This window comes from Ornithorhynchus anatinus, chromosome 2 (genome assembly GCF_004115215.2).
Source record: "Ornithorhynchus anatinus isolate Pmale09 chromosome 2, mOrnAna1.pri.v4, whole genome shotgun sequence".
In the NCBI taxonomy this organism is placed as follows: Eukaryota; Metazoa; Chordata; class Mammalia; order Monotremata; family Ornithorhynchidae; genus Ornithorhynchus; species Ornithorhynchus anatinus.
The window spans coordinates 5,722,411-5,742,330 of NC_041729.1; the positions used below are offsets into that span (position 1 = coordinate 5,722,411).

Sequence of the window (19,920 nt, forward strand, 5' to 3'; positions counted from 1 at the left end):
CTCCCCCGTGCTGGGCAGCAGCGGCAGGGGAGAGAGTCGAGGACAGAGACTCAAGTTGACTCCACGGAAAGAGGCGATGGCCAACCGCTTCTGGATTTATCCCAAGAAAATTCTCTGGATCCGCTACCAGAACGATGGCAGATGGAGAGCGGGGCCTTCTGGGAGCGATGTGCCCACGGTGTCGCTACAGGTCGGAGACGACTCGACAACATAAGGCAACACAAGCCAGTAATGCCCACTAAGTCCTGTATCTATACCTTTGGCACTTTGAAGATGAAAGATCTGCACCGTTCCAGATAACCGACGAGGCCAAGGGCAACCAAAAAAAGAAAAAAGATGGCAGACGAAGCCGAAATGGCTTAAAAATGACATTACGCTTCGAGGCCTGATCCAGATACCAACTCGCTCATGAGATTCAAGTCGGCCCCAGTGAATACTTTTAGGTTTGGGGCTGAAGACTCAGTTCCCTCACCTGTAAAATGGTGTTTAAGACTGTGAGCCCCACGTGGGACGTGGACTGTGTCCAACCTGGTGAGCTTATAATAATAATAATAATGTTGGTATCTGTTAAGCGCTTACTATGTGCAGAGCACTGTTCTAAGCACTGGGGTAGATACAGGGTAATCAGGTTGTCCCACGTGAGGCTCACAGTTAATCCCCATTTTACAGATGAGGTCACTGAGACACAGAGACGTGAAGTGATGTTAAGAAATCTTGAAGAGCATAGAAACAGCGTGGAGTAGTGGATAGAGCCCAGGCCCAGCAGTCGGAAGGTCATGGGTTCTAATCCCGGCTCCGCCACTTATTAAGGTCTGTCTCCCCCCTCGAGACTGTAACGTTCACTGGGGGCAGGTAACGCATCTGCCAACTCTGTTCTATTGGACTCTCCCAAGCGCTTAGTACAGCGCTCTGCACATAGAAAGCACTGGAGAAACGCGATCGATCGATAAGCCAGTATTCTGCTTATACTTACGGCATCGGCTTCCGCTTTTTCCCTAGAAACTCTCCCACTTGCCGCAACCGTTTCTAAGGCGGAAACCCAGCGTTGCTTCTCAGGGAAGCCGGGGGCTAGTAAGTAGAGCGTTCTCCCAGGCCAACAAGTGGTGTGGGGGTGAGATTCCATCTTCAGGATATATGGTACATCTAGAGAAGACACAGAGAACGGCAAGTCTGGATTCCCCTCCGCGGAATCCAAATCGCCTCAGGATGAGCGGAGAGAAAACGCCCGGGCCCGGGCCGGCGTGATATCGCTCTAATCGGCAAAAGGCCGATCCTCCTCTCGCCTCGGCTGAGGTCGAGTCCCTTCCGTCCCTCTGCTCTTCTTAACCACGGGGCCCATCCCGCCTCTCCCAGAGCCCCCTCTGCCCCGTCTCACCTGTCTTGGCCGTATTTGCCAGTTCCGAGGCTCCGACTGCTCCGTGAATAGACACGTCCCCGTCGGGAAGGCACAATTCAAATTCTTCCGCTGGTCTCTGTCCAGCTTGGTGCAAAGAGGAAGGGCAGAAAGGAAAAACAAAACAAAACAAAACAAAAAAAACCGAAAGAGAAGAACAGCGAGGAGAAAGGGAGAGAGATCGGGCACGTGTGTAAAGAGAGAGGCGCACAAAACGAGAAGTGACAACACAAGGCGGGTGGGGGGGAAAAAAAAACGGGGAGCGGGACGGGGAGGGAGAAAAGAAATAAATAAATCGGGTCAAATGAGCGGCATATTGGACTTTTGGATGATGAAGCAGATATAGGGGTTCGGTGCCCGAGGCATTATTTCTCAAAGGGCGTCGGGAGGACCGTTTCCTCTGGCCACCGCCCTGCAGGCTCTTGGGAATGAAGACACACAGGGGTGAGTACCTCACAATCACCGTCAGAGAAGTTAGTCTTTTCACGACATCGCGCATGGAAAGTTACTCAAAGTCCCTAAGCACAGTCCAAGACACAGCGCTAAAACGTGACTAGGTTCGGACTTGTCTTTAATGCGGTGACGCGGAGATTTCTCGGAAGAATTCATTTACCTTCCTTAGCTTCATTGTCATAAATTAGTACTTTAGACCCCTCCAGGACAATGAATTTCCTGTCCCAGCCTTGCTGTCCACGTTTATTGTTTCTGAAAAATACGTTCGAGAGCACGTTAGGCATAGCGTAATGGTAATAATGATGATACCTGTGGTATTTGGGCAGCGCTTACTCTGTGCCAGGCACTGCTCTTAGCGCTGGGGTAGATACAAGCTAAACGGGTCGGACTGTGTCGGACTCTCCCACTCGGGGCTCACGGTCTTACTCCTCATTTTACAGCTGAGGGAACTGAGGCCGAGAAAAGCGAATCGACTTGCCCAAGGTCACCCGGCAGACAAGTGCCGGAGCCGGGATTAGAACCCGGGCCCTTCTGACTCCCAGGCCCGTATCCACTAAGCCACGACGCTTCTCTTATTTCCGTCTCTATGGAGTCCGGCCTGAGGTAGGGAGAAAAAGAACTGGATTTTACCTTGCAAAATCCCACGCGAATGCCAGGCATGCAGCCCCAAAGAGACCCCGACTAAGCCCTCCTTTTCTCTTCCTCTACTTCCTTCTGCGTCACCCTGACTTGCTCCCTTTATTCACCCCCGCCTCCCCCCCGACCCACAACACTTATGTCCACATCTGTCATGTATTTGTTCATATTAATGTCCGTCTCCCCCCACTCTAGACTGTAAGCTCGTTGTGTGAGATCATGTGTCTGTTTATTGTTGCATTGGATTTTCCCAAGCGTCTAGTACGGTACTCTGCACCCAGTAAGTGCTCAGGGAACGAACTGAATAAACCCGGGGAATCGAGAGCCGCTCCGAGCGGTTCCACCTTAGTCAAGGTCCGGCCAGGGCCGGGCTCGTGGTTTTACCTTGGCACCTTCATCCATCCTTCCAGGCGCACGTTGCTGGTTGGCTCTTTGATCTGCAACCCCGGGGAGTTCATCTTCTCCCGGCAGAAGGCTTCCGTGAAGTGGGTGGCATATTCGGCGGGCAGCCCGCAGGTCGCTGGCAAGCACGTCGAGCACTTGGGGTGGCACATCACCTGGCATTCTAAGAAAAAGGAAGACAACTTGAGGCCGGATGCGGCGCTGCCTGACCAGGCCAAGTTCTCGGCCGGCCGGCACGGGCCTTCCCGTCCCCCCGGATTCCGTCCCGTCTGGCCTCGGCACCTGAAGCCCCCTCGTCCGAGGAGCCCCCGTGGATGCCCAGTTGCCAACCTCCTGCAGAGAGAGAGAGGACACTGGGAGGAAAGGCGCTGTTCCCCGCCGAGGTCGTCTACCAACCGCAAGGATTGGAGACGCTTAGTCGAGGAGGGAATTTCAAGTTCCCTCTCACGGTTCGCTCCCGGGCCGACGAGCACCCTAAATTAGTTGGGGCGTGGAGAAATCCAGCGGACCAGTTTTTGTCTGCCAAGCCCTCTGGTTCGGTGGATGGCACTCAAGAGCTGAAATAGCCCCTCAGAGTCAGCCAGTCAGTCAATCGTATTTACCGAGCGCTTACTGTGTGCGGAGCACTGTAATAAGCCCTCGGGAGAGGACGGTAAAACAATAAAACAGACACATTCCCTGCCCGCAACCAACTTACGGTCTAGAGGGAGAGACAGACATTAATAGAAGTAAATAGCAGGGACGAGACCCTTCTCAATAAAGCCCCAAGCTTGGAAATATTGGTAACAGAGGGTATTAGCCACCGGGTAGCTTCTTCTCCCGGATGATCGGAATGGCGGGCGCAAGCAATCCGTTCTCACCGAGGCATTTCGATGCCTGACGTCCAAAGTGCACAGTATCCAGGCACACTGCACACTTGGTTGCTCTCATATTGAGTCCCACATTGAAGCGGTGTGGAATATTGTGGTGCATTCTCTCTTTCAGGCGTCGATTGAATTCTAGAGGGAGGGGAAATAAAAACAAAAAATCGCCGTCCGTAATAGGAGCATGGTTAGGTTATGAAACGGTTCCAGTGCTAAGTTCCCTCCCCACATCCTGAACCTAATAAAATTCAGAAAAGAAGCAATTAGTGATGCACCTTGATTCTATATATTTTTTTAATTGAGAAAATTAAACTGGCCTTTGGTTCAGTTCACGATGGGCTGTGAATCATGTGACCCGAAGGAAAGTCATTAGCAACCACTGGTTTTAAAAAAAAAATAAAAAAAAAAAGTCGACACGGTCTCTGAGATGAACTGCCAAGGAATTCAGTTCTTTCAACAACAGGCTGCTCCTTTTAACTGCCTAACCTAAGTTTTCATCAGACACTCTTACATTAATATTTTGGATTTAGTGGATCGGTACAACTCACCCGTGCTGACCAGCAGAGGCAAGGGAGAGTCGAGGGCGGAGACTCAGATTTACCGTGTGGAAGAAGGCAATGGTGACCCACTTTCAGATTTTTCCCAATAAAACTCTATGGATCCACTACCAGAACTACAGATGGAGGTGGGGCGTTCTAGGAGAGATGTGTCTCTGGAGTCGTTACGGGTCGGAGACGACTCGACAGCATAAGGCAAGAGATTTTTCAATCAATGAATGGTATTTATTGAGCGCTTACTACAGTGCAAGGGCACTGTACTGAGCGCTTGGGAGAGGACAACACGACAGAATTAACAGTCACGTCTCCTGCCCATAACGAGTTTATAATCTAGAGGCGGAGTCAGACGTTAACGCAAATGAACAATATATGATTTATCACAAAGATATAGCTCAAGTGCTTTGGGGCTGAGGGTAATTATAAAGTCGCTTTCTTAGATCGTGAGGTCCCCGAGAGACAGAGACCACGTCCAATTCGCACCTTTGTGTTCTCTCCCCGTGCTTAATACAGTCCTCTGCACACACTTAGCGCTTAAGAAATACCATTCCAACTAATGACCAGAAGAAATGGCAGCCTTGTGACGGAAAGAGATCCTTATCGGAGGCGAAAGGGCTCATCAACTTTTTCTTCATGCCAAGCCGACGAAGGCCTGAACTATATCCTTGAGGAAAGGAAATAAAACTGAATCCTCTTTTTTGTTAACTTGGGGCACTAAGTCCAGTAACTGTTCTTCATTCGAGCAGCATACACACCGCTCTAACTGTAGTATACACTTCCCCAAACCAGCGCCCGGGACGTTTACCTTCGGGAGTGGACGACTCTTTTCGGCGACTAGAAGGTGGAGCGAGCAGATTGATCGGATTGGGCTGGTGCTCTGGGGAGCGCACAATGGCAGACATGATGATCTGCTGCCTTGCCGTGGCCGGGGTGGATGGGTGAGGGTGGTCTGATGCCTTCCGGTGGGCGGCTTTAAAGAGACAGATACGGTGTCCGTTAAGGCTCCGAGGGAGGGAGAGAGTGGGATGGGGTGGGGGGGAGAAGGGAGAGGGAGAAAGGGAGAGAAAGGAGGAGAGAGAGAGGAAGGGAGAGGAAGAGAGGGAGAGAGAGGGAGGGAGAAAGGGAAAGGGAGGAGGGAGAGGGAAGGGAGAGGTGCAGAAAGGGAGAGGGAGAAAGAAAGCAAGAGAAAGGGAGAGAAGGAGAAAGAAAGAAAGGGAGATGGAGAGAGAGAAAGGGAGAGAAAGGAAGAGAGAGAGAGAGAGAGAGAGCGCGCACGAGCGACCACAGCTGGGACTCGGATCATCATCCTGAGGTTTGAACCCTTAAGCTCAAGGAATGGACTCCCCCTGTACTGTCTCTGAAGGAACATAGGAAAACGAGCTCATTTAACTGAGTCATTTCGCTAAGGGATAAAGACTTTTTAGTACGATCTTCGAATCGTCAGCTTTTAAGCCAGAAAAAAAAAAGGGAAAAGATAAGAGAGCAGCTTCCCTCAGTCACCAGATTTTGTTTTTTGGCTTCCGAGCTCCTGCAGCAGGACACCGACACGGAGTCGATCAACGGGCCGGGGGTTATCGACTCCGTCCCCGGGCTGGCAGGCGCCGGAACTTCCTACCATACCCTCGGGCCTGTAAAGCTCCTACCTTCTTCTCGAGCCGATCGGAGTTCGATGCGGGTTTTCTGAAGGGCCTCCTCCAGCTCCGCAGTGCGAGCCTTCTCCTTCTCCAGTGCCACTTTCAGCTCATTGTACTGCAGAGGAACCTGTGTGGGCAAAGCAGGGTCCTCTTTCCGTCGACTAAATAAACCCTAGCAATGGAAACAGAGATAACTCCTAACTCCTAGAAATTGGTGGCGGCCAACTAGCTAGAGGAAAACTGGCTAGGTTCAAGCCACAAAAGCCAGGAGCAAACACTCACTGTAAGGGTATTTTGTGAAAATTGTGTTTGAGGGAGTGCGGGGTGAGGGGGGGGTGTTAAGATGAGTCACGGCCAGAGCTTCTCAGCTGTAAAGAAGAGGGACGTGGAGGTTTTCCGCAAGAGGGTTAATGATAATAGTAATAATATTGGGATTTGTTAAGCGCTTACTACGTGCCAGGCACTGTCCTAAGCACTGGGGTGGCTATGAGCAAATCGGGTCGGGCAGAGTCCCTGTCCCACGTGGGGCTCACAGTCTCAATCCCCATTTTACAGATGAGGGCCTGAGGCACAGAGAAGTCAAGTGCCTTGCCCAGGGTCACACAGCAGACGAGCGGTGGAGCCGGGATTAGAAACCGCGACCTTTCGTCTCCCAGGCCCGGGCTCTATCCACTACACCGTGTTGCTTCTAAAGATTAAAAGATTGAGGGTTAAAGATTTTATAATGACCGCAACCTCTTTCGTGTAACATTTCCAAGCCAGAGGAGTCATTTCCTGACAGTCTTTATCCTCGTAACGGAAAGCAGAGTGTGGTGTCGAGGAGAGACTGTTTGGGAAATCGATCTCTCCCCTGAATGGATCTCTTCTGCTTCTGAATTATAAGGCGTGACGACGAATGGATTCGGAAAAAAAACGACACGGTGTCCATGGTGATAGCCGAGTGTGGGGCTGATTAAACAAATGTACACAGATGGAATGGTAATGTTTATGTAGAGAAAAAAATACACCAACGCACTGATGAAAACACCCGAAAAGAGACCTGATGAAACAACAGCGACAAACTTCCACCGACTGTCCCACCCGCCACTTGGTTGTACTTGTATTAAAGCAAATCCCAAACTCGGAGAGCTAACAGACTCAACACAGCGGCACACAGTACGTGGGAAAATACTTTCCTGCAGAATCTCCTCAGGAGAGGTTTGCAGCAGCCGGCCTGCTACTTGGGCCAACTCCCTGAGGGGAGGGTCGGGAGGAATTTATGCAGGCCGACGGCTTCCATCTTCCACTCCTAGGTTTTCCAGGTAGTCCCGGGCTTTTCCTGTCAACTGTAGCCATCACTACAATGGAGTTGAACCTTCACGCCCAAGCTCCAAGTGCCCCGAGATTTTATTTGTTTTTCCTACGAACTCACAGCTCTTTGCTCCCTGAAGTCCAGGCCAGATTTCCTAGGTTTGTGACCCCGAAACTCTTGCCACAAGATTTTCGCTGCATTTTTCAAAACACTTGGTAGGGTGCATTTTTTCGAGGGTGCCTTCGGATAAACCGATGTCTGCGTTTATTATTATTAATAATTACAGTGGTATCTGTTAAACGCTATGTGTCAAGCACTGCTCTAAGCGCAGGGGTAGATACAAGCTAATCGGGTTGGACATAGTCTCTGTCCCACGTGGGGCTCACAGTCTTAATACCCCTTTTACAGATGAGGTCACTGAGGGCCAGAGAAGTGAAATGACTTGCCCAAGGTCACAGAGCAGACAGGTGGCGGAGCTGGTATTAGAACCCAGGTCCTTCTGATTCCCAGGCCCGGGCTCTAACCATGAGGCCATGCTGTTTCCCTAATGGATAGATGGTACATCTCTTATTTTTAGGAGTGTTTCAATTAAAATATGAGGAGGGTGGGAAGAGGAGAGCGGCAGTATCCCTTTGCCTTCCCCCCAACTCCTCTACAAGTGACCCTCTGTCCACAGTGGTCATCACCTTTACGGTCACCAAAACATCAACAGCCACTAAGGTAAGGTGGCTTAATGAAAAGACTCAAATCTCAATTTATGGTAACAAGAATCTTAAAATTGCTCAATTTTTTCCTACCAAGATGAGTCTCTATCAAGGATTAGCAATTTCTTTCAAAATTCATTCGTTACTAACATATATGTGGGTGAAGGATACCCTTTCGTGTTCCTGAGTATCCCCTTCCAGTTTCCTAAACGTAACGGCATCCCCACAGTCTCGGGGCCGTCGTCGATTATGAAATGGAGATGCAGAGTCCTTTTTCTCAAACGCTTTCACCCACCTTTTTCTTCTTAACCGGCTGGTCCATCTTGGCTTGCAGAAAGTCGATGAGTTTGGTTTGCTGGGAGATTGTGCCCTCCATTTTCACCTTCTCATGAGAATAGAGAACCTGCAAAAGCCACAGAAAAGAAAATCAATGTCAAAGAGAAAGTGACGTTAATATCGATCGAGCGGTTACCAGGCGCTTGGGAAGTAGAGAATACAAAAGCGACGTGTTATTCCTTGGCAACAAGGAGCTCCCATTCTAAAGAGGAAGAGAAACATAACAATATTTACAGGCATGATCCAAATAAATAATTGCATGCGCAACCGTATAGACATATATACGAGAGCACTGAAAATGGTTATAGAGGTTTTCCCCTCTGGACTGCAAGCTTGTTGTGGGCAGGGAATGTGTCCAAGTGCTTAGTACAGTGCTCTGCACACAGAAAGCAGTCACTGCAATATCACCGACGATGACGAAATACGTTCACGGGTGCTAGAGCTGGCCGATGGCATCATCTGGCTTTGGAGGCTAGGAAATTATTCCCACGGGAGGGTTCTGAGAGGAGAGGAGAGATATGAGTCACCGACGTTTCGTGAAGCTGATCGATACAGCAGTAGGTAGTAAGATTGATGTGGGGAGAGGCAAGAGCCTGGGAGACCAGCGAGGAAGGTGATCCAAAATTCTAGCCAAAATCTGACCAGGGCCTGCACCGAGATGGGAGCAGTTTGGGTGGAAAGGGAAGGGGCGGATCTGGGAGACGTTCTGTAGGAAGGATTTGGCAGGAAAGTGAGAGCCGAAAGGCAGAAAGGAGACGAGGATGACATGGAGGCTGTGACCTTCTAAGGCGGGGAAGATGGTAGGGGTGTTTATCAACTGAGATGGGACAGTGAGGAAGAGAGGAAGGGGGATGTTTTGGAGGGGAAAGAAGAGGAGTATTGTTTAGATGTAATAATGATGGTATCTGTTAATGGCTCATTATGTGCTAGGCACTGTTCTAAGAGTTGGGGTAGAGACAAGATAATTGGGTTGGACACAGTCTCTGTCCCACGTAGGACTCGCGGTTTCAATCCCCATTTTAGAGATGAGGGTACTGAGGCCCGGAGAAGTGAAGTGACTTGCCTAAGGTCCTACAGCAGACAGGTGGCGGAGCTGGGATTAGAACCCATGACCTTCGATATTAGAACCCATGACCTTCTGATTCCCGGGCCCGGGCTCTATTCACTAGGCCATGTTGTACTACTCCAGTGCTAGAACAGTGCTTGGCACTTAGTAAGCGCTTAACAAGTACCATAAATACTATTGTTATTGATAATATAATATTATGATAGCATATAATATAATATCTATTACTATTAATAATACAGACTTTGGCCCGGGCCTGAAACTGCCTCAATCTGACAGGATGGGCAATCAACACGGGAAATTCAACAGCTAAAACTGTCCTCCGACTCAGTCCTAAATGGGGATGGGCCAAGCAGACTTAACCATTCTCTCAGGAGGCGACTGTCCCTCTGCCCCCCGACCCTCCGCACCCACAGCATCGGCTTCTACCTGTCGGGTTTTTCCGATCCTCACCTGAATGTTTTCCAGTTGGTACTCTAGATCGCTCCGTTCTGTCTTCAGCAGATCAGCCCGGTCTAAAGCCTCTTGCAATCCTTGGGTCAGGCGGAAGATGTGATTCTTCTGCAGGTCCATTTGCTGCTGTAGTTTGGCTTGCTGGTGGAGAAAAGAAACAAACAAAAAAAACCCCACACAGAATTATTTTGCTCGTGCATTTCAAGCACCTTCATTAAGTATAATAATAATAAAGATGGCATTCGTTAAGCGCTGACTATGGGCCAGGCACTGTTCTAAGCGCTGGGGTAGATACGAGGTCATCAGGTTAGAGAAGTAGCGTGGTTTAGTGGAGAGAGCACGGGCTTGGGAGTCAGAGGCCACGGGTTCTAATCCCGGCTCCGCCACTTGTCTGCTGTGTGACCTTGGGCAAGTCACTTAACTTCTCTGTGCCTCAGTTACCTCGTCTGTAAAAATGGGGATTTAATAATGTGAGTCCCACTTGGGACAATCTGATTACCCTGGATCTACCCCAGCGCTTAGAACATTGCTCTGCACCTAGTAAGCGCTTAACAAATACCATAATTATTATCAGGTTGTCCCACGTGGGGCTCACAGTCCTAATCCCCATTTACAGACGAGGTAACTGAGGCACAGAGAAGTTAAGTGACTTGCCCAAAGTAACACAGCTGACAAGTGGCAGAGCCACGATTAGAACCCACAACCTCTGACTTCCAAGCCCGGGATCTTTCCGCTAAGCCACACAGTAGGACTTCACAACCCAACTGCTTGGATGTCCCGGATCGTTCTTTTTTTTTTGAAATTAAAAGTTCTGCTCTGATGACTGAATTATCTATAGGTTTTCTTTGTGGATTCATTCATTCATTCAACAGTATTTATTGAGCGCTTACTATGTGCAGAGCACTGTACTAAGCGCTTGGAATGGACAAATCGGTAACAGATAGAGACGGTCCCTGCCCTTTGACGGGCTTACGGTCTAATCGGGGGAGACGGACAGACAGGAACAATAGCGATAAATAGAATCAAGGGGATGAACATCTCATTAAAACAATAGCAAGTAGATTCCTCATATTCATCAGCGGCAGGGGTTTTTAGTGATTTTTGCGAATTAAAATTTGATGGTTCCTAGAAGGAGCGCAGGGTGATGGATGGCAAAGCCCTCTTTGTGTCTCCGGACAGAAGAAACTCCTCTCCCCCCATCCCTGCCACTGCTTCTTCTCCATTTAAGGATAGGGATATACTAATGGCCTTGGGTTTTCTCCTCTCTCTTTTTTTATGGTTATCTGTTAAGCACTTACTATATGCCAGGCACTGGACTAACCGCTGAGGTAGATACAAGCTAATCCGGAGTGGCTTGATTTTTAATCATCGGTTCCCTTGGTTTCAAGGAGTCACCACTTCATGGTTATCAACTGAGATCTTTCCAAAGGTAAATATTGAGAGCTTCCTGGGTGCGGAGCACTGTACTAAGCGCTTGGGAGAGTAAGTACAGTAGAACAGAGTCGGTAGACACATTGCCCGCCACGTTCTCCACCCTCTCATATTTACCTCTTCCAAAAGTCTCTGTTTGAGCTCTCGTTCGGTCTCGAGTTTCGTCTGTAAGCTTCGGGCGTTCATTTCAAGCATCGCGTGCTTCTTCTCCAGGTCATTGAGCTAGACAGGTGGAAAGGGTAACCGGGGATTAGGTGTAAAATTCATTTCCAACCCAAAACATACAGTCGAGTCAATCGAGTGTATGTACTGAGCGCTTACTGTACGCCGAGCGCCGTAATGAGCATTTGGGAGAGTACAATCCAGCAACGTAACAGGCACGTACCCTGCCCACGACGAGCTTACAGTCGAGTAAGCGCTTCATAAATACCCTAATTATTATTATTGGACACTGGAAAGGGAAACCTGTACTTTCAAGTTCCTCTGAGAGTTTTGGTTCATGCCCCTTTTTTGGAGCCCACCACGCTGGATTTCACCGAAGCTTCTCTGCCTTAAAGAAGCAGCAGCGTGGCTCAGTGGAAAGAGCCCGGAATTGGGAGTCAGAGGTCGTGGGTTCTAATCCCGGCTCCGCCACTTGTCAGCTGTGTGACTTTGGGCGAGTCACTTCACTTCTCTGTGCCTCAGTGACCTCATCTGGAAAATGGGGATGAAGACTGTGAGCCCCACGTGGGACAACCTGATTACCTTGTATCTACCCCAGCACTTAGAACAGTGCTTGGCACATAGTAAGCACTTAACAAATATTATCATTATTATTATTACTGTTATTAAAACCTAATTTCTGGTGGGGGAGATAGGTTCTGTCCGATTCTTTCCTTAGCTTTTCTGTTCCCCTGCTCCCTAGAACTGGGGATGGTCACTTCTGGGCACATGAATTTCCCATAATTACTCCTAATTATAATTATCCAAGCAGCGTGGCTCAGTGGAAAGAGCCCGGGCTTGGGAGTCAGAGGTCATGGGTTCAAATCCCGGCTCTGCCACTTGTCAGCTGTGTGACTGTGGGCAAGTCACTTCACTTCTCTGTGCCTCAGTTACCTCATCTGTAAAATGGGGATGAAGACCGTGAGCCCCACGTGGGACAACCTGATTCCCCTGTGTCTACCCCAGCGCTCAGAACAGTGCTCTGCACATAGTAAACGCTTAACAAATACCAACATTATTATTATTACTCCTCGGAGGAACCGATGCCATTTCCCACGAAGAAATAGAAAAAGCTCTGACCTTATCGGAAAGACTCTCGGCTTTGAGTTTCTGCTCCTTCAGTGCTTGCTGCAGAGCCAGGATTTCCGCTTTGTGCTCCTTCACGGCCAGTTCCACTACTTGACGAGACTCGGTAATACGCTGATCTGCTCGCACTCTGTCAGAAATAAATGGTCTCATTTTCAGCACAAACGTTACCACTGAGGTGGAGAGAAAACACAGCGGCAAATTTAAGCTCTGACACGTGGAGAACCACCCCAGCTCAGACTCTTTGCTTTTCTCAAATTTAACCTTTTTTTTTTTTTCGCTTTCAGCTCTACCATCTCAGATCCACTGCTTGCATCACCTCCTGCCTTCAAGACATCTCTACTTGGATGCCCTCCCGTCGCCTAAACTTAACATGTCCAAAACAGAGCTCCTCATCTTCCCACCCAAACCCTGTCCTCCCCCGGACTTTCCCGTCACTGCAGACGGCACCCCTCCGGCGAGCCCGTAAACTTGGCGTCATCCTCGACTCCTCTCTCTCGTTCAATCCACGTACTCAATCCGTCACCAAATCCCGTCGGCCCCACCTTCTCAACATCGCTAAAATCCACCCTCTCTTCTCCAGCCAAACCGCTTCCACGTTAATATGATCACTCGTCGTCTCCCGTCTGGATTTTACTATCAGCCTCCCTTGCTGACCTCCCAACCTCCTGCCTCTCCCCGCTCCAGTCCATACTTCCCTCCGCTGCCCAGATCATCTTTCTACAGAAACGTTCAGGACACGTCACCCCCTTCCTCAAAAATCTCCAGTGGCTGCCTATCCACCTTTGTAGCAAATGAAAGCTCATCGTTGGCTTTAAAGCAATCCATCATCTTGGTCCCTCCTACCTCACCTCCCTTCAGAGCTCTACAACTCAGCCCGCACACTTCTGCTGCTAACGTTCTCACTGTGCCTCGATCTCGCCCGTCCCGCCGCCGACCCCTGGCCCACGTCCTATCTCTGGCCTGGAACCCCTTCCTTCAAATCCGCTTCAAACACTTCCTCTGCCCCGCTTCAAACCCTTACAGAAAGCACACCTCCTCCAAGAGGCCTTCCCATCATGATCCCCACTTTTCCTCATCTCCCACTCTCTTCCGCATCGCCCCGACTTGCTTCCTTTGCTCTTTCCCCTTCTCCGTACCCCACAGAACTTATCTTTATATATCTATCATTTTATTTAATCATATCAGTGTCTATTTGTACTGATGTCTTCCCCCCCCCCGACACCGTGAGCTCGTTGTGGGCAGCGATTGTCACTCCTTATTGCTGTATTGTACTTTCCCAAGGGCTTAGTACATTGCTCTGTACACAGTAAGCGCTTAATACAATTGAATGTACGCTCGCACCTCTATTTTCTTCCCTGCCCCTTCAGAGCCCTCAATCAACTCTATTTATTGAGCGCTTACAGTGTGCACAGCACTGTACTGAAAGCTTCGGAGAATGCAATTTAATAGAGTTTTTAGACTTATTCCCTTCCCTCAATGAGTCCAAAAAGCCACTTATCCTACTTTTCCATCTCCCCTACTCTTCCTCCTCCTCTCCTTGTTTTCCTCCTGCTCCTCGTATTTACGCATTTATTTTTTCATGGTAATTGTTAAGTGTTTACTCTAGACTGTAAGCTTTTTGTGGGCAGGAAACACGTCTACCAACTCTACTGTACCGTATTCTCCTATGTGCTTAGTAGAGTGCTCTGCACACAGGAAGCGCTTAATAAATACCACTGATTAATTCATTACACGCTAGGTACTCCACTACACATTGGGGTAGATACAAGGTGATCAGGCTGGATGCAGTCCAGGTCCCACATGGGACTCCCAGTCTTCTTTCCCATTTTACAGATGAGATAACTGAGGCGTGGAGAAGTGAAGTGACTTGCCTATGGTCATTTGGCAGACAGGTAGCAGAGCCGGCATTCGAACCCAGGTCCTCTGACTCCCAGGCGTGGCTCAGTGGAAAGAGCCCGGGCTTTGGAGTCAGAGGTCATGAGTTCGAATCCCGGCTCTGCCACTTGTCTGCTGTGTGACCTTGGGCACGTCACTTCACTTCTCTGTGCCTCAGTGACCTCATCTGTAAAATGGGGATGAAGACTGGGAGCCCCACGTGGGACAACCCGATTCCCCTGTGTCTATCCCAGCGCTTAGAACAGTGCTCGGCACGTAGTAACCGCTTAGCAAATACCAACATTATTATTATTATTACTTTCTACTAGTTCATGCTGCTTCTCTTACGGCTAGACATGATTCTCATTTGACCCTTTGTAAAAGCCCCACAATTGTTTTGGTTTTCAATAATAATAATAAAAATAATAATGATAATAATGGTATTTGATAAGCGCTTACTATGTGCCTGACACTGTACTAAGTGCTTGGGTGGATATAAGCAAATCAAGTTGGACGCAGTCCCTGTCCCACAAGGGGCTCCCACTTGTAATCCCGATTTTACAGATGAGGGAACTGAGGCACACAGAAGTGAAATGACTTGCCCAGGGTCACGCAGCAGACAAGTGGCGGAGTTGGGATAAAAAATATGCAAAACAGCAGGTCGTTATGCAAGTAGATATGGCATATACTGCTAGGTTTTTAATGTATATGTAACATATACATACATATGTAGGTAGATATAGATATATAAAAATATATACACCTAGAAACCACTGATGAAGCAAATCCATAAACATGGGATTCTTTCTTTTCAGGATAAAAGGCCAAAGACATTTGAATTTTTTCATCATTCGGTTCAGCTCTCTTACAGCTCAGCAAAACCTCGCTTCTGTAAATTTGTTATAATACTTCCCCCTACTACACTATCCTAAAATAATCCTGCTTCATTATGCAAAGAAGTCATCATACAGAGGGATTAAACAATGACTAGTCTGCCCAGTGTTAATCATGATGAATTAATCCGGTGAAAATGTATTTTCCAATTATCGGAAGGTCGCTTATCTGCAACCCAGTGTATCGGCCCACAGAAGAGGGAGGGGAAGAGGTGTCCCGGGTACGATTCCACGTTCGATCCCTTAAACCGGCCACTACGGCTTCCCAACTCACGACCTCAGTCGATCTCCGCCAAAATCATTCGTTTCTCGTTCTACATTCCCCAGGTGAACAGCGTCTCACCCGGAAGCCTGCGAAAGTCTTTCCGAAACGGATAACCGCACCTGCTCTGTTTCTCAGTATCCAGCATCCTCTGTAATTCGCGAACTCGACATTCGAACTGGGACTTCTCGTCGCCGAGAACGCTCCGCCAAGCCTCCCACTGACGTTCTTTTTCGAGCAGCTCGTCGTTGAGGGCCTCTAAATCCATCACTTGCTCTTCCAGCATCGTACACGTGGTCTTCAGGGCCTCCATCGTCTGGAAATCAGAGCTGTCAACCTTCACTTCTCACAGCAGGTGGGGATTTTCTACGGGGCCGACTCACCGCTCTGGTTTTCCGAAGTCCAAATGTGGACCCGGCAAGCGAGGCGCGAGGTGTTCCTTTTCCCAGCTACACGCCCGCCCATGCAAACCGAACCCAGGGAGGTGAGGAATGACCATTCTGTGGTTGTCTTAAGGGGAATGGTTTATGTAGACATTGACCACGGTGCTCAAAACACTCCCTGAGGGGTGAGAACTGGGGAAACCTTAAGGACCCCAAGACATTCATCTTCCTCAGTATATGAGTGTCGACGCCTCTCGGAGGTTACCGTGGGTCTTTTTGTCAATTCTTCAAGAACGAGTTCGAGAAAACACACGGTCCTATTACTGAGGGCCCATCTCCTCCAAGAGGCCTTCCCTGACTAAGCCCCCCTTTCCTCTTCTCCCACTCCCTTCTGCGTCGCCCTGACTCGCTCCCTTTCTTCACTGCCCCCTCCCAGCCCCGCGGCACTTAGGCTCATATCTGTCATTTATTTATTTCTACTAATTCATTCACTCATTCATTCAGTTGTATTTACTGAGTGCTTACTGTGTGCCGAGCACTGTACTAAGCACTTGGGAGAGTATGGTACAACAATAAACAGACACATTTGTCTGTCTCCCCCCAACAGACTATAAGATGATAATAATAGTACGGTATTTGTTAAGCGCTTACTCTGTAAGTACTCTATAAGCCAAGTACTGTTCTAAGCGCTGGGGTAGATACACGGTAATCAGTTTGTCCCACGTGGGGCTCACAGTCTTCATCCCCATTTTACAGATGAGGTCACTGAGGCACAGAGAACTGACTTGCCCAAAGTCACACAGTTGACAAGGGGCAGAGGCGGGAGCACTGTGGGTAGGGAATGTGTCTGTTTATTGGTGTACCGTACGGTGGCTCAGTGGAAAGAGCCCGGACTTGGGAGTCAGAGGTCATGGGTTCTAATCCTGGCTCCATCGCTTGCCAGCTGTGTGACTTTGGGCAAGTCACTTCACTTCTCTGTGCCTCAGTTAACTCATCTGTAAAATGGGGATTAAAACAGTGAGCCCCACGTGGGACAACTTGATCACCTTGTATCACCCCAGCACTTAGAACAGTGCTTTGCACATAGTAAGCGCTTATCAAATACAACTTTTTTTTTCCAAGTGCTCAGTACAGTGCTCTGCCCAAAGTAGGCGCTCAATAAATGCCACTGATTGAACGAATGGATGAATGTTCTTGTTCCTGTCCGTCCGTCTCCCCCGATTAGACCGTAAGCCCGTCAAAGGGCAGGGACCGTCTCTATCTGTTACCGATTTGTCCATTCCAAGCGCTTAGTCCAGTGCTCTGCACATAGTAAGCGCTCAATAAATACTATTGAATGAATGAATGAATGAAAAGCCCCAATCCTCTGCCCCGCTGAGGCGCCGTGACAAAAACCAGCTATTGAAAGCCGCTTCCCCTCCTCCAAACCCTTCCAACCCCGGAGCTGGGAATTCTCCCTCCCGTCAGCTGGGGCGTCCATTTCTCCGCTCTTACTTGTTTCTGGCTGGTGAGCTGCATCTCCCTCTCGGTGATTTCCCTGCGGAGGTGATCCACCTCGCTTCGCAGCTGCACGATCTCATCCGAGGCGCCGGAAGCCTCGTCGAGTTGTTTGGATAAGTAGAAGTTCTGATTGTTCAGCTCGGCGTTGTCCTCGGTCAGCTGGTTCAGTTGCTCCTCCAAGTCTGTAATCACCTAGAACGGTGGAGAAACTGCATTGGACACCGACTCTTCTTCGATTAGGCTTCCCTCCCGCTGAGCCTCAGAGTTGGAACTCAAGCATATTTCTCCAGAAGGACAGCTCGGGCTTGGTTTTGGGTTTTTTCTTCCCCCCCTTCTAGAATCTCACATGGCCTGCAGAGGCTGTAGCCCATGGCTACATGGAAGCAGTGTGGCTTAGCGGAAAGAGCCCGGGCTTGGGAATCAGAGGACGTGGGTTCTAATCCCCGCTCCGCCACCTATCAACCGTTTGACCTGGTGCAAGCCACTTCACTTCTCTCTGCCTCAGTTACCTCATCTGGCAAATGGGGATTAAGAGTGCGAGCCCCACGTGGGACAACCTGATTACCTCGGATCTACCCCAGCGCTTAGAACAGTGCTTGGCACGTAGTGTTTAACAAATGTCAACATTATTATTATTATTATTACTCATCTCACACCTAACCTTCTGGTCGATCCGTAAGAATCAGTTACGGATCAACCGTAAGAGATCGCCGCTCGTCTGCTGTGACACCCTGGGCGAGCCGCGGCATTTCACTGTGCCTCAGTTACCTCATCTGACGGCGGAGAAGTGACGTGACTGCCCGAGGTCGCACAGAAGGCAGGCGGAGGAGCCGGGATTAGAACCCAGCTTCTTCCGACTCCCGGGTCCGGACTCTATCCACTAGGCCGCACATTGGACAGAGTTGGTAGCCACGTTCCCCGCCCGCCACGCAATGTCGGCGTGGCTGTGCTTTAGTGATAAGAAATGGAGAGTGCTGTGAAGTGGAACATTCTCAATCAAACAGTCTCTCAATTAATGGTATCTATTGACCAGACACTTGCTCCCATCTGGGGCTCACACACGGACTTGAAAGAAATCAAGCTAGAAGCAGGAGTCCAGTCACGAGGGCGGCCTTCCGTACGCCAGGCAGACCGCCCTGTTATAATCCACTCAAGAGAGGGGACTCATCTGGCCCACCCTCTATTCCCTCCAAAGCAAAGAGTGCATGGCAGAGTGGATAGAGCTGGGGTTAACCGTTCTTAACCGTTCTAAGCGCTGGGGTAGATACAGAAGATAGAGAAGCAGCGTGGCTCAGTGGAAAGAGCACGGGCTTTGGAGTCAGGGCTCATGAGTTCGAATCCCAGCTCTGCCACTTGTCGGCTGTGTGACTGTGGGCAAGTCACTTAACTTCTCTGTGCCTCAGTTCCCTCCTCTGTAAAATGGGGATTAAGACTGTGAGCCCCACGTGGGACAACCTGATTCCCCTATGTCTACCCCAGCGCTTAGAACAGTGCTCGGCACATAGTAAGCGCTTAACAAATACCAACATTATTATTATTACAGGGTAATCAAGTTGTCCCACGTGAGGCTCACAGTTAATCCCCATTTTACAGATGAGGCAACTGAGGCACAGAGTTGTGACTTGCCCACAGTCACCCAGCTGACAAGTGGCAGAGCCGGGAATCGAACCCATGACCTCTGACTCCGAAGCCCAGGCTCTTTCCACCGAGCCACGCTGCTTTACCAAAACCCCAAAGGAAACCGTGCCGAAATCAATTGATCTCCCCGCTGTAGACCACTTGGGCTCCTTTTTGCCCACTATCCTCTTTTGATTAATTTAAGAGTCTGCCAGATACTGGGAGACGGATTCAGCGTCCTCTTCCTCATCCCCAAATTAGACTCAAAAGGGAGGAAAAACAACTCTGAAAAAAGGCCCTCGGGTCTCAAAATTCCTTTCTCACTCCTATTTCAATGGATGGTGTAGAGCAGAGTAGGAGGGTCCCTCTGTTTCCCTGCTGTCACGCTGGTTCCAGAGGAACTCCTGTTTCCAGGAGGCCTTATGTCTCCTGATTTCTATTCCCAGTTTGTGATCATTGATTCTATATCTGGTAACAATATCTATTTTGCCCGTTTGACTGGAGGAGGATCAGCGATGGTACGAAGCATCCGTGGAAGGATTAAAACCAATCCCTCTCGCCAAATCTTTGGCTGTATCCATTCTGATCGGCTATGGGCTGAGCTTTCATAGCTTGGAAAACCGCTGTGACGTCTGCTGATTTAGAAATTAGGCTTTTTTCAGATATTAATGCTTCTCACTTGAGAATGATTAGACTGTAAGCCCGTCAAAGGGCAGGGACCGTCTCTATCTGTTGCCGATTTGTCCATTCCAAGCGCTTAGCACGGTGCTCTGCACATAGTAAGCGCTCAATAAATACTATTGAACGAATGAATGTGTACCATGAAAGACTGAGACTACGGATCAAATTTTCCTTGGGGGATTACGGTGACTAAGGAATGATTT

The 19,920-nt window shown here is 49.2% G+C and overlaps 1 protein-coding gene across 9 annotated transcripts in view; it reads right to left on the reverse strand.

The window, feature by feature from the left end:
- Positions 1 to 19,920, reverse strand: part of CIT (citron rho-interacting serine/threonine kinase) — a 165,091-nt gene that overhangs the window by 20,965 nt on the left and 124,206 nt on the right. For 6 of the 9 annotated variants that reach the window (XM_029051857.2, XM_029051843.2, XM_029051826.2 and 3 more), the window contains 13 exons: positions 17,414 to 17,611; positions 15,659 to 15,852; positions 12,498 to 12,633; positions 11,334 to 11,438; positions 9,786 to 9,926; positions 8,226 to 8,333; positions 5,945 to 6,107; positions 5,107 to 5,271; positions 3,745 to 3,882; positions 2,867 to 3,047; positions 2,007 to 2,098; positions 1,376 to 1,480; positions 974 to 1,143 (listed from right to left, as the gene is read on the reverse strand). In XM_029051857.2, the coding sequence (XP_028907690.1) occupies positions 974 to 1,143; positions 1,376 to 1,480; positions 2,007 to 2,098; positions 2,867 to 3,047; positions 3,745 to 3,882; positions 5,107 to 5,271; positions 5,945 to 6,107; positions 8,226 to 8,333; positions 9,786 to 9,926; positions 11,334 to 11,438; positions 12,498 to 12,633; positions 15,659 to 15,852; positions 17,414 to 17,611 (1,896 nt within the window). The remainder of the gene's footprint in view (positions 1 to 973; positions 1,144 to 1,375; positions 1,481 to 2,006; positions 2,099 to 2,866; positions 3,048 to 3,744; positions 3,883 to 5,106; positions 5,272 to 5,944; positions 6,108 to 8,225; positions 8,334 to 9,785; positions 9,927 to 11,333; positions 11,439 to 12,497; positions 12,634 to 15,658; positions 15,853 to 17,413; positions 17,612 to 19,920) is intronic. The other 3 variants (XM_029051851.2, XM_029051834.2, XM_029051820.2) reach the window with 2 other exon arrangements.